The 13,842-nt window shown below is 42.1% G+C and overlaps 1 protein-coding gene across 1 annotated transcript in view; it reads left to right on the forward strand.

Annotated features, from left to right (window-relative positions):
- The window catches only part of LOC134980794 (uncharacterized), a 377,631-nt gene that overhangs the window by 299,202 nt on the left and 64,587 nt on the right, over positions 1 to 13,842 (forward strand). The window contains exons 32-37 of the mRNA XM_063947760.1: positions 4,421 to 4,581; positions 5,604 to 5,781; positions 7,690 to 7,755; positions 8,637 to 10,347; positions 11,162 to 11,248; positions 12,767 to 12,937. Of these exons, the coding sequence (XP_063803830.1) occupies positions 4,421 to 4,581; positions 5,604 to 5,781; positions 7,690 to 7,755; positions 8,637 to 10,347; positions 11,162 to 11,248; positions 12,767 to 12,937 (2,374 nt within the window). The remainder of the gene's footprint in view (positions 1 to 4,420; positions 4,582 to 5,603; positions 5,782 to 7,689; positions 7,756 to 8,636; positions 10,348 to 11,161; positions 11,249 to 12,766; positions 12,938 to 13,842) is intronic.

The following is a 13,842-nucleotide window of genomic DNA, read 5'->3' on the forward strand; positions in this document are numbered from 1 at the left end:
CGCTGCCTCCTCCCGGAGGAGGAGGCAGCAAAGTAGGTAAGTATGTTCTAGGTACTGCTAAAAGTCCTTCATCTACAGATCGCAGTAATCGAGTGGGGCAGTATGGGATCAGAAGCTGCTTCAGGTACCTTGGGCCCTGGTCATGTAATGCTTTGAAACTCAGTAAGCCAATCTTGAAGATGATTCGCCATCTTACAGGCAGCCAGTGAAGGGAGTAGAGGATGGGTGTTATGTGGCTAGAACGGGGCTGGTTGGTTAATAGCCTGGCAGCTGTGTTTTGCACCAGCTGTAAGCGTTGCAATTCTTTTGCTGGGAGACCAAGGTAGAGGGCATTACAGTAGTCTAATCGAGATGATACAAATGCATGGATGACTTTTGGCAGATCATCTGAGGGAATTAAGTGCTTGATTCTGGCTATGTTCCTCAGGTGAAAGAATGAGGATTTGATTGTGGCTGATATCTGATGTAATAACTTTTCATAAGTGACAGATTAATTTTACTATCAGTGAGAGCAGAATCACGGGTATATTTATTATCCACATCTGAGCACTGCTGTGCGTTCCCCTGCAGACTTTATTAGCTGGTTATTATGTCTTGCCAGTCACATTGGCCGCTTACAGGCGCAGGATTAGACGAGCGCTATCATGGTCACTCATCAGGCAAAGTCCAGCACTGACGGCCATAAAACAGCTGCACGTGCAGGAAAACAGATCCTTTCCCGACTAGCGCGTGATAGAAGCAGGCAGTATTACACAGAACATAGTTTGAGACTGTTGTTATCAGCCACTTGGCTCTTGGTTGCACAAATGCATCTTTTAGGAAACGTTGGGGACTCTACAAGGATCAGGCCGGCGACCAATGTTCTTTTTAAGGAGATTGACAAATGAGTGAAGATTTCTTCTTACACAATGGCCGCTTTAAGCATATAGATTGATTCCTGATTCACTGTGAACCTGCTGTTTTTAAAAATTAGTATGGCATACATATAAAGTGTGGCTTAGGTTATAGGGAGGAGGATCTGATGTGACATACAGAGGAGATCCTGCCTTTCTATCTGTGTCACTGAATGCGTGCTGTGGACACCGGTAAGTAGCGCAATTGTGGCTTCATCTTGTATCCTGTCTGCATTAGTGAGCGCTGCCCTATATCATTGTATTTTATTATTACAGTCTGACCCACATGATCGCTATACTCCATGTAAAGGATCACTTGTAAATAAGTTTGTATGCTGCTCTCAGACAAACGTGGAAAACATTTAATCTGTGATGAAGGAAATATTTTTACCTGTCATTTTTATTGCTAATAATGTCATTACGGCTTCAGCTTCATATTATTAGTAACACATTAGAAGTACATAAACTATGATTAGCTCTGTCTGTACTTTGCCTGCAGTGGACTGTGTGGCACGTGGCAAGCACTAAAGGCAGGCTAATAATAAATTAGGATGCAGATGGAGATGACTGCTTACCTGATACAGGTAATAATTTGTATTTCCCACCTCCTGCTTCTGCATTGCTTTTTGCTGACAGTACATTTGCCAACTGTTTTGAATTTGCAGCAACAGTTCCTATTTTATTTTAACGATTTGTCCCTAGAACATTGTCCAGCCTTTACCACTTCTCTTCCTTTTATGCAATTCTCAGGGTGTTATTATGTTGCCCCTTTTTGTCCGGAATGCTCCCACCTAACCACACCATAAACGTCTACCGCCGAGCGTCTCAAAAAACTTCTGCCAATTGGGCACTGCATAGGCAAACAAATCCTGCTTGCCCACATTCTGCAAGGAACATCCTGATCTGCTATACAGTAAGTAGGCTTTCCATACTATCCCTTTAAACTGGGACACACATGGACTAGACAGGTTCTGGGGTTGATTAATAATACCAGGGGAAATGCAGGCTTGTAGTCAGCCAGCCACAGAACCTGTGTAATTCATGAGTGTTTCCTGCATAATCTTTACTTTACAAAGAGTGGACAGTGCACACTCTTCTGATACAGACAATGATAAATCTGAAGCTGCTATGTAATAAAAATAGTATCTGTAGTATATTCAGAAATGGCTGATGCTTGTGTCATTTTAACATGGAGCACACTTGCCAATATATAATTTCTCTACCAGCATCAACCCCCAGGAGTTCAAGGACAGGAGGTCCTGGTGAGAACTGTGGGGCAGCGAAACGCGTCAGCAGCCTGACCTGCTGTTCTATGCTGCAGTATGTGCCATTGAGCTGTGGGGGGATGGGACCACTATTCTGCGTTTTAACAAGGTCAATCTAACTGTAATTCATCTTCTTTCTTCTCTTCTATCGCCCCTTTCTTTGTAAAATATTCACGCCAATTAACAGCAGTAACAATACCCAAAGTAATTTATTTATAAACATGGGCATGCTTATTAACATACATGGTACAGATATACGACTATTACTACTGCTATTATTACTATAACCTTTATTTATATAGCATCACCTTATTATACAGAGACTTGCATGTTGTGAATCATTTACATGTTTAATCATTTTTATCAGTCCCTGCCCCAGTGGAGTTTACAGTCTAAATTGTCTATTACACCAACAAAGTGACATTATCCTACCAGTAAAGTCATTTAACACAATACAACACAGCTTGCTAGTGTATTACACTAAGATGCCAGCGTCTGGAGGTACAGCGGTGCGACTCCCGGTGGTGGGGAGAGATACCTAGCTGTGCCATTTGGCATTGGACGCCTTGGTGGGCTGGTAAGAGGCTGAACATTGATGTTCTGTTGTTAGATGTGTGTTTCAGTAATTGCCACTTTTATCTCACAATGTTGAACTGCTTTATCAGTTTTTTGTTAGCAATAAAAAAAAAAATATTACCCATATGATGATGTCATTTTACTCGCTCTGTAGGTTCAGCACTTGCCTGTAAGAATTGCATCAGTATTCTTCTAATTATTATTGCTATTACTTCATTACACATTAATCCTGAAACATTACTATAACCATTTTTAAAGATAAATTATTGTGAAATGCACATTGACGATGAGACAATTATTTTGAACCGCAATGTTAAAAACAGAACATTAGGTCACCATACTGTGGTCAATTCAATTGCGGGAAATGTCCGCAATCTATTGCGCGCTCACGCTGCCCTTACGGTAGCCCCAAGATTGTACATTTTTTTTTGTGTGCGCCCCTATCAGGCTGCAAACAAAAATAAACAATTTTTTTGGCGTAATTGGGGAGAATTTGGTGTGCCGCTGCTGGCAATCAATGCCTGCAATTGAATTAACCCCATAATGTCCTTTCTTGGAGACTTCTTGAGGTTGATCGCAGTTTTGGAGTCTGATATCGGAATTTTTATAATTTATATTACAGAATGTTTCTTAATTTGAGCAACTACAGTAGATCGTTATTTACATGACAATGTAAAATGTGTAATGAGGATGCACTCGCAGTGTTTTGCAAAAAGATCAAATGTTTTGCAAAAACAGAATGTTTTTGTTGCAGTAGTGATTACTAATGTTTATTATACGCAGATTAATCTCTATATGGTATGGAAATGGTGTTTTGAGACCTTTTACTGAGTTTTCCTAATGGACACTCAAATTTAGACAACAGACGTCTCTGATTCTCGATGACGTAAGTGTTGAAATGTGTGTACTCTTGGCGGTGGTATGGCAGACTAAAAGTACACACCAACGGATCTTCTAAATCACAAGGCACCCAGTGATTAACCAGTGGGGTGGCATACTTAGCTAGCAGTAATGTGCATGTATAGCTGTACTCACAGTTGTGCATGTAACAGTCAATCGGCATGGATCGGAGCATACAGACCACCAGCCGGTGACTATATGCTGGTAGCGGTGCAGAATGCAAGTGAATAGCGTATGGAATGCAGTATGTCGCAGGGTCTCACTGAGCTAAGAGAAACACACCCGTCTCCTGCTGTGGTGCTCTAGTGACAAGATGCTACCGGCCATCTTGGTTAAGGATTTGTTACCTCCCTGTAGGAACATCATCAAGGCTGCACAATAGCGTTACCTCCAAGCTTCAACAATAAGAACATACTGTTTGTATAGGCACGAGGTCATATGGTATTAATATATGTCATGCGTTATAAAAGTGTCTCCACTTCCACTATGGGAGGAAGAGCAGAAGGAGACAACCATTATCACATAACTTCTTAAAACAATGATTCCATTTCCCAATATACTGTATACAGTTAGAGCTCGTTAGTGGTTCTGGAAACAGATAATATTCAATACTTTTCATTTTCACACAGATCCTCTGGAACCCAACCTTGAGCAATATTAGTGAATCCTTCTGAGTGGGAAAAATGGAGAGTAAGTATTATGCTACGAGAAGTCTTTATCTCTCTTTTGTACCAACTGCTCCAGGTCTACGATAATGGGTAAATGTCCATCTACCCCATGATTTAGGTGACGTCCGTAAGTTCAGCCAGCAGCTGAGTAACTTCAGAGATTCAGCCCTGAGGAGGATATACAAGTATGTCAGGAATGATCTGATCTACATTGCGGAGTCCTTGAATACTCAGTCCCTCCTGAGTGAGCTGAAAGCTCGGACTACACTTGAAGTGGAGGTATGAAAAACCTGTATCACGTACTGTATAATTTCCTATACTCATACAAAAAACTTTAAATTATATATAATTGAAAGACATCATAGTAGTTGACAGCATCCAGGAACATCAGCCACCAAAGCCTCCAAACCAGTGGTTCCAAAACTGGCTCCTCAATGCACCTAAACAGTCCAGGTTTTAAGGATATCCATGATTGAGCTAAAGTAAAATGAAATAAGTACTGTTAAGTCGCATGGATAATCCTTATAACCAGGGTGGCTTGAGGACCGAGTTTGGGAAGCACTGCTCCAACCCATCAAGACAAGTCCTACAGCTTCTAAAACAGATCCAAAGTAGGGTCAACCTTATTATGGGGAAACTATCTCGGCCACAGTGTCATGGTTATTCTTTGGTAATAAGGATTCAGATTGGCCACAGATTCATCTAATAGGCCCTACACACTGGCCGATTTTTGGAAAGATATGAACGATCTCGTTCATAAATGAACGAGAACTCGTTCATATCTTTCAGTGTGGAGACTTAAGCGATGAACGATGCGCGGCCCCGCGCTCGTTCATCGCTGGTCTCCCGTCGGCTGTGCATGCAGGCCAATATGGACGATCTCGTCCATATTTGCCTGCACTTCAATGCAGCCGCGTGACGGGGAAAGTGAAGAAACTTCACTCCCCCCGTCACTGCCCCCCCGCCGCCGGGTCGCTCGTCGGCCGTATCCGCCGTCGGGCAGCTCGGTGGCGGGTCGTCCAGTGAGTAGGGCCCTTAAGACGTAGGATATTTGTTCATTAAAAATGACATTATCCAAAGTTGCTTCATTCTCTTTAATGCTCTGAAGAAATGGTTCCAGCGTAGTTGTGTCCACAAAACTGCAGGTGAAGTCTTCTTCTTGTCCTAAGTAATAAACACTTCCATGTAAACCCGCTATTCCAATCTCACGGCAAAACAATGTCTGGAATTACATAGTTTGTGAGCCTACATAGGCTTCAACTATATATGTACTGTATGCATTGACCACGTTTGTGTTTTAGCGCTATGCACTAATGAGGAAAAACCTCGGTGCCTGCACGTTTTCGGTGAAATTGGTGGAAGACGTTTTAAACGGGGGAAGAGCAGCTGTGATAGGACTTTTGGAAAGTCTCTATGCTCTAAAGACTGGCTGCTCAGATCCTAATTTACTGGCGGTGCTGGAGGAAATCCGTCATGCAGGTAACATTGCTGTGTATTTATAATAATTTCTTTACAAAATCGACCTTGTACGTAGAGGTGTTCCAATCCAATATGAACGCCCGTATCTGATGAAATTGAATTTTGGTCTTATCTAAAACAGTGAGGTTGATTTCTGTTCCAACCATCATACTTCATATTTTAGATACTAGCTCGAGTTGAAAGTTTAAGTTTGAAGTCCGTGGTCACAGCTTACTGTTGGCAGACATTAATAATACTGTATAAACTTGCTTTAATGTATTTATTTTATAGTATTTTGTTTATGCGGAAGTAATTGATCTTCTTGATCTCCGTTTGTCAGAACGCCAACATAAATTAATGCATTCTCCTTTTCTCAACTTCGTAACGCGATCGTAAAATAATATATAAAATACAGATGAATTATACAGGGTATAAAGTATCCTGTGCTGTAGTTTATGGCCCAGCCACTGCGCCTTTCTTCTTCATCTGTACGTCCAAATGTACAAGGCCTGAGACACCCACTGTCAGCATCCATAGATGCTGAGTATTTAGGGCCTAGTTCAGACCTGATCGCAGCAGCATATTTGTTAGCTAATGGGCAAATCCATGTGCACTGCAGGTGGGGCAGATATAACACGTGCAGAGAGAGTTAGATTTGGGTGGGTTATATTGTTTCTGTGCAGGGTAAATACTGGCTGATTTATTTTTACACTGCAATTTAGATTTCAGTTTGAACACACTCCACCCAAATCTTACTCTCTGCACATGTTACATCTGCCCCACCTTCAGTGCACATGGTTTTGACCATTAGTTAACAAATTTGCTGCTGAAGTGCCTCAGGATTCTTGCAGGGGGGCCACGAATTGGTGGTCCTGGACCAGTTCAAATTATTTATGGTCAGTGTAACAGGCAAATCCAGTGCTGCTGGCTGTCATTCATAAAATATGTGGACAAACAAGTGCAAATCTTGTCCCTCACCACATAACTGAGCCTAAGGGTGACATCTAAACACAATTTACTTCATTTTACAATTCTTTCTAAATTTCTCAGTAGGAAACGTTTGGCCTAGGGGTGTCGCGAAAACAATTTTGATACTCTAGGGCGCCATTATTCAAAAAAGTTTGTGAACCACTGCTGTAAGCAACCGCTTCCAGTGACATACCTACACGTCTGTTTATCCACTTCCCTATTGCCTCCCAGCCAAATGCCACTCTCAAATTTCTATTAAATTTGTGCTGTAACTCTTTTACAAACAAAATCTGGATGCATGTATGGCGCAACTCTCACCACGCACTGATAAAAAAAACATGAATCCACTGCATCTGACATCACCTCTGTGTCCGGCTTGAGATCAGGCCCTATTAGTGTATAACAAGTCAACAAGGATTTTATGCAGTTACTTAAAGGAACAAGATCATAAGCCAAGAACCAATAAAATCGCCACAGAACTCCAAGATGACTAATTATGATATAAACAGTTACAGAAGAGGCATTGTACCTTTTAGAACGCTAACATTGTAATTATAAAACACCTGAAATAATAAATGACAGGGTAAATTCCTAGCAAATGAAAAAATGGAGTAAAAATGACCCCGGCAGCAATGATTTTTTTTCAGTGTTTGGTTACGTGATAGTCTTGATTACTTTTATTAAATATCACATACAGTATTACAGGATGGGTACTTAAAAATCGTTTAACAAAATCAGTGTGATCAATATAACAAATGCTACATCTCATAGGTGGACCAACCCAAGAGGTTCAAATTTAAACAGCGAAAATGTAGCAGGAGATGCTGCAGATGACTTTACACTTTTGCACTCCTCGGTCTCCTCCATATGTTATTCTGCAGGCGTCATGCCAACATGTTACATGAAGTGTGAATAGTGCTTGTCGGTGATGCTCTCATCCAGTGTTCTTGCTGTGTTTAGGTGACACTCTGGTACATCAGATCATGCTGGATGAACATGGTCACAACCTGAATCCTGAGCTGAGAGGTAATTAGTCCATTGATTTAAAGGTTCTACTTACCAGGCCTGGGGAGACTTCAGATGTTGCGTAACATTTCTGGTGGTGCAGGATCAACATTAGAGTTCGCCAAGTGGTAACAGATGACATTGGATGGTTGATGGTGACCTGTGGTGCAGTGAGATTTTGAGACTATGGGGGTACCAATCACGGTGTTTAGCTAATTAGGAAATTGGGTGAGCGGGCACTCTCTTACATTAGGTGCATTGGGTGAAGGTAAACCAGTTATGGTTATCACATTATGGTAATTGTTGTTTTTTGGCCAGACCACCATATTTACGGGTGCACCCCAAGCTTGTTGCCACCTTGGTTTAGTAACCTATAGCATGGCTATTAATTTTGATGTATATCTTTTTTTTTTCTTCTGTACAGTAAAGATAATGCAGCCACAATGCCAACTTCATGTTGATGATGATTGTCATAACTTTACTAGGCCACATATTTTCTGAGCCCACATTAATACACCGGGGTAAATTTACTAAGGTGGGAGTTTTTTTTAGAACTGGTGATGTTGCTTATAGCAACCAATCACATTCTATTTAACATTTATCTAGCTGCTTCTAGAAGATAATAAATAGAATCTGATTGGTTGCTATGGGCAACATCACCAGTTCTAAAAAAACTCCCACCTTACTAAATTTACCCCATTGCATTTTAGGTTGCGTGTATCTTAAAATACATTCGTAAAACCGGAATCTTGTGGAGCATATTTTTGTCCAACTCTAAAGCAGGTGCTGCCTTGCAAAATAGAAAGTAAAATACTCAAAAATAATATCTCGTAGATAATCCTGTGTCCTAAGCCACGAAAATCCATTGATGCATTTTGTTATCTTTTTTTTTTTTTTTCCAGACATCCTAGAACATCATAAACAACATCTGCTGGAGAAAACGCAAAACCTTGTGGAGAACAAGCCACCAGGGTCTATGCGGGGAGAACAAAGTTTCTACATTTCAGAACGTTTTGTTAACTTGATTGTTGTCTCGAATAATCAAGTCAGGCAACATTCTCAAAATGAGCTAATAAAGATTGGGGTAAAACATGAGCGATGCATGTATAAAACCAAGAGTGTTATGGAACATATTGATCCCAACAGACTGTTCCGCTGGTGTCATCGCTCAGGAAGAGTGCCCCGTACAGTGATGGTAAGAGGAGTCCCGGGAGTAGGGAAGACCACACTGATGCAGAAGTTTGTCTATGACTGGGTGATTGGAAAGCTCTATCAGAGATTTGCGTTCGTCTTTTTCTTCAAATTCCGTGAGCTCAACAGGCTGGATGAGGTCAGCTTGGAGTCCATGATCCTTCAACAATACCCGTATCTGCAGTGTCAGCTTGGCAACATCTTACAGGATCCAGAGAAGCTGCTTTTTATCTTTGATGGCTTAGACGAAAGTGTTCACCAAATGGATTTCAGAGCAAGCCAGCTGTGTCGTAATGTGAAACAGGTGGAAAACCTTGGTGCCATTGTGGTCAGTTTAGTGAAGCAATCTCTTCTGGAGGGCTGTTCCGTACTTATAACTAGTCGCCCAGCCAAATTGGCATCCACCGATACTAGTGTATTCCAGCGGGTTTCAGAAATCATGGGATTCTTCCCCAGGGAAAGAGAGATGTACTTTGAACAGTTCTTCAGAAACAAGGAACTGTCAGACAAGGCTTTTCATTATATTAGGGAGAATGACCTACTGTACACTTTCTGTTATATCCCATCCTACTGCTGGATTATCTGTACGGTACTATCAATGTGCCTCAAATCCCAGCCAGCAAATCAAGAGCAGCTGATGGTCTCCATGCCCAAAACAGTCACCCAACTCTTTGTGACTTTTGTTGCTAACATTTTGGCCAATCACAGTCAGGATAAAAGTGGTTACAAAAACCTATTGACTTCCATGGGTTGGATGGCAGAACATGGAGTAATGAGTCACCTCATTATATTTGATGACCGACACCTGGGATCGTTTCATGTAGATGCCTCCTCCCATCTCTTGTCAAGTTTTATGATGGAATCCAATGAACCTCCCAATGTGACCTTTTCTTTCCTACATCTCACCATCCAGGAGTTTCTTGCAGCTTTAGTCCATTACATTAACTGTTCTCCTGAAAAACTGCAGAAATCTCTCAATGAGGCCAAATCCCATGAAGATAATCGCGGTGAAATATTTCTTCGTTTCCTCTGCGGTCTTTCCGATATTTGCACTTGGTCCATTTTAAAGCCTTATTTGGGCGAGATGTGCACTCAAACTCCAAAGGTTGTCATCTCCTGGCTCAAGCAATCCATACTTGAAGTATGGAAGGTGGATGAGTACAAAGATGACAAGAGGCAGCTTCTCAACGTGTTTGTCTATCTCTTCGAGACACGGAACAAGGCTCTGGTGCTAGAATCCGTTGGGTCATACAAAAGTTTTGACTTCTCCTATGTCCACCTGACGCCTTTGGACTGCAGTGTTTTTCCGTTCATCCTTGAATCATGCATAGAGACAGAAAAACTTAATCTAGAGTCATGTAAAATTCAAAACGAGGGATTGGAAAGACTTTTACCTGGTCTGCACAATGTACAGGAGCTGAGGTATAAACTAACCTAACCAGGAATAATTGTTTCAATGATTTTTGCCCACCTGGGATATGTTTACAAACCTGGAGCAGGATTTCATGTTTTAAGATTATTATGTCATTTGGGTTGTTTTTTGTTGTTGTTGACATTCATTGTGTCGAAATTCATAATATTGACATGGCCATAATGTGGACCTGATTAGAATGTCGACAAAACAGTCCCAGTGGAGCAGAGCTTCTACGGGGAGTAGATTACCCCTATCCGTAACTCTCCTTATGTAGCCTAACCTCATCCCTCTCCTCGTGCAGCCTAACCCTAATGTCGGCATTGTACAGCATGCCGTTATTTCTTATGTCGATATTACGAACGTGATGAAATTTCAAAATCATAACTGTCGTCATTGCGGTGTAGACATTGTGACTATCAGCATGGGGCGCTACGGATGGTGTAATGGTTTGCATTACTGCTTCACAGCACTGAGGTTATGGGTTTGATTCCAACCACGACCCTAACTGTGTGGAGTTTGTATATTCTCCCCGTGCTTGCGTGGGTTTCCTCCGGTTATTCCAGTTTCCTTGCACAATACAAATATATTCTGGTAGGTTTTTTTGGCGTCCAACAAAAATGAACCCTAGTGTGTAATTGTAGATGGGCCAAGTGGTTCTTATCTGCTGCCAAATTGGATGTTATTATACAGAATATAGAAAATTATTAATTAATAAGATGTACAGAACAGTAAATTCAGATTTAATTTCATTTCTAACTCTCAATCTCAATGTGACTCTCTCTCGCCATAGTAGAATATGACAATCACTTTTTCTTTGTGCAGCCTTCGTGACAACAATCTAACGGATGGCGCTGTCCAGTTTATATCTTCTACATTAAGTCGTCCTAACTGTAAGGTCCAGAAACTCTGGTACGTCGTCATTTTCAGCTCTGGCTGTGATGTTAAAGGTAACCCACTGGAGCCGCTGAAATCAGAAGCTCCTAAGGGGACCAACTCACTTAGTGGCCAGGCTGCGGGCATTCTTTTGCACTGGATGGGTGCCACCTAGAGTATTATGGGGTGATCTACGTACTGAGCTCTGGAGAGAGATAAAGTGGATGGAGATAAAGTACCAGCCAATCAGCTCCTGTCATTTTTCAAATACAGCCTGTAACATGGCAGTTAGGAGCTGATTGGCTGGTACTTTATCTTCATCCACTTTATCTCTCTCCAAGGCTTAGTACATCATACCTCCCAACATGATCCTCTCCAGGAGGGACACAATGCTCTGCTTCTGGACTTCCCTCTTAATTTATGATTGCCAGTACCTGTGTTGAACAGGTGAATGGATAAGAAATGTGTTTCACCACAGCTGCTAGCAATCATACATTTAGAGAAAAGTACAGGAGCAGAGCATTTTGTCCCTCCTGGAGAGGGTCATGTTGGGAGGTATGGTACATAGACGCATATGTTTTGCACTATTATTTTGTATTATATGTTTTAATAAATGTTGAATTTATGTTGGATATTCACTGTGATTGGACAGTGCACCATATGCATTTGTTGTAGTGCAAAAAGGCATATCTATTTAGAGCAGGGCTGGCCAAACCGGTCCTCGAGATCTACCAACAGTTCATGTTTTCCAGGCCTCCTGGAGATCTGTAGAATTGTCAGTTAGGAATGAATGCAGCACATCTTAATTAGTAATGACTACACCTGTGCACCAGCTAGGAGGTCTGGAAAATGTGTACTGTTGGTAGATCTCGAGGACTGGTTTGGCCAGCCCTGATTTAGAGTGTAGGAGGTTGCTACTGGGGACAGTATTATGTTTTGTAGTACTTGGGGAATTATTATTTGCTGTTAATACATAGGTGGGGGGGGGGGCGACGACACTCAATTTAATTTAATACAGGCAGCCACAGCACTACTATTTATCGTATGTGTAACAGGGACACTGCTAGTTTCTCATTTTACACCAGTGGTACTACTTCATTTATTACAGGGGCAATAAAAATTTTTATACGACGGTGCACCATTTATGTTTCCATTGTGTGGACAACACTTGTAGCGCACTCTGCGATATGACTACACGGCAGTCTGCGGCTTCTCTCTTGGAGGGGCGCCATATATTCACCTCGCCCTTTTTTTTTTTTTTTACCAATAATGAGGGCTGTTTGCCGCTGCTGATTACAGGGATGGATCTTTATGCTCCCCATTTGCAAAAATCGGGATAACAGTTTCAGGTCAGGTGGATTATGATTGATCCACTTCGTTGGGCACTTTAGCCTGTGGCTAAATCACACAGATTGCAAACCCCACATCAATGTGCATGAAAACAGATTTGAGGAGACTGCTCTTTAATTATATCAGGCCTTAAGTCATATTATATATATATATATATATATATATATATATATATATATATAATGTTCTGCTCTCCATTTACAGCCTGAGTGACAATCTCCTGACAGACGCTTCCTGCTCCCGGTTGGCATCTGCAATAGGTAAAAACCAGTCCCTGAAGAGCCTGGACCTGTCTTATAACAACCTAGAGGGCCCTCACTTCAGTGACCTGATGGCAGCTCTGTCCAGTGCGACATGTAGGATAGAGGAATTAATGTGAGTATTACAGGATGGAAGTGATAAATGGCGGCTGTATGTATTTCACCTACTGTATATGGGAAGATGACATGTTGCATATGGTTAGAGGTTGTGAGGTCCTTGTACAAACTGTAGATCTCAGTATCTTGAATATATCCCCCCTTTTGATCCCCCCCAGCTATAACCTGCTTCGACTCAGGTTATTGCCGGGTTAACCTGGTTCATGGTTCAGTGTGAAAAAGGTCATAAAAAATAACCCAGGTCCAGTTTATCCAACATGGGTAGATTGCAGGGTTGGTTCTGGGATGGACCCTGGTCAAGAGGTAGTAGGGATGACCATCAATGGTTCAAACCTATCAATGGTCTCCAACTGGTGTCAAATAGGTTGACCACTGATGGTGAAGAATTGAATGGTTTCCTGCCATCGGTGGTTGCCGTGGAGTCGATGGTCCCACCTACACCACCACACAGTGCAGCACAGTGTGTAACAGCAGAGGGGGAAGTAGGGCTGCTGACTGATAGCTGAGCCTGTCAAATCAGATATACAGTAGAGCGCGATGGGACATCAGCATCCCGGCACACTGTATTGGTGAGTGACACACGTCCAGTGTGCCGGGATCCTGCACTAGACTCCTCCCCTGGGTCCCGCCCCCAAGTCGGACCTTACCTGCATGAACATTATTTATAATTATAGCAGGTCGTGTACCACCGATGGTTAGCAGGTCGTGTACCACCGATGGTTAGCAGGCCGTGTACCACCAATGGTTAGCAGGCCGTGTACCACCGATGGTTAGCAGGTCGTGTACCACCGATGGTTAGCAGGTCGTGTACCACCGTTGGTTAGCAGGCCGTGTACCACCGATGGTTAGCAGGCCGTGTACCACCGTTGGTTAGCAGGTCGTCTCTATGAGAGTCATTCATAC

This window comes from Pseudophryne corroboree, chromosome 12, assembly GCF_028390025.1.
Source record: "Pseudophryne corroboree isolate aPseCor3 chromosome 12, aPseCor3.hap2, whole genome shotgun sequence".
Taxonomy (NCBI): domain Eukaryota; kingdom Metazoa; phylum Chordata; class Amphibia; order Anura; family Myobatrachidae; genus Pseudophryne; species Pseudophryne corroboree.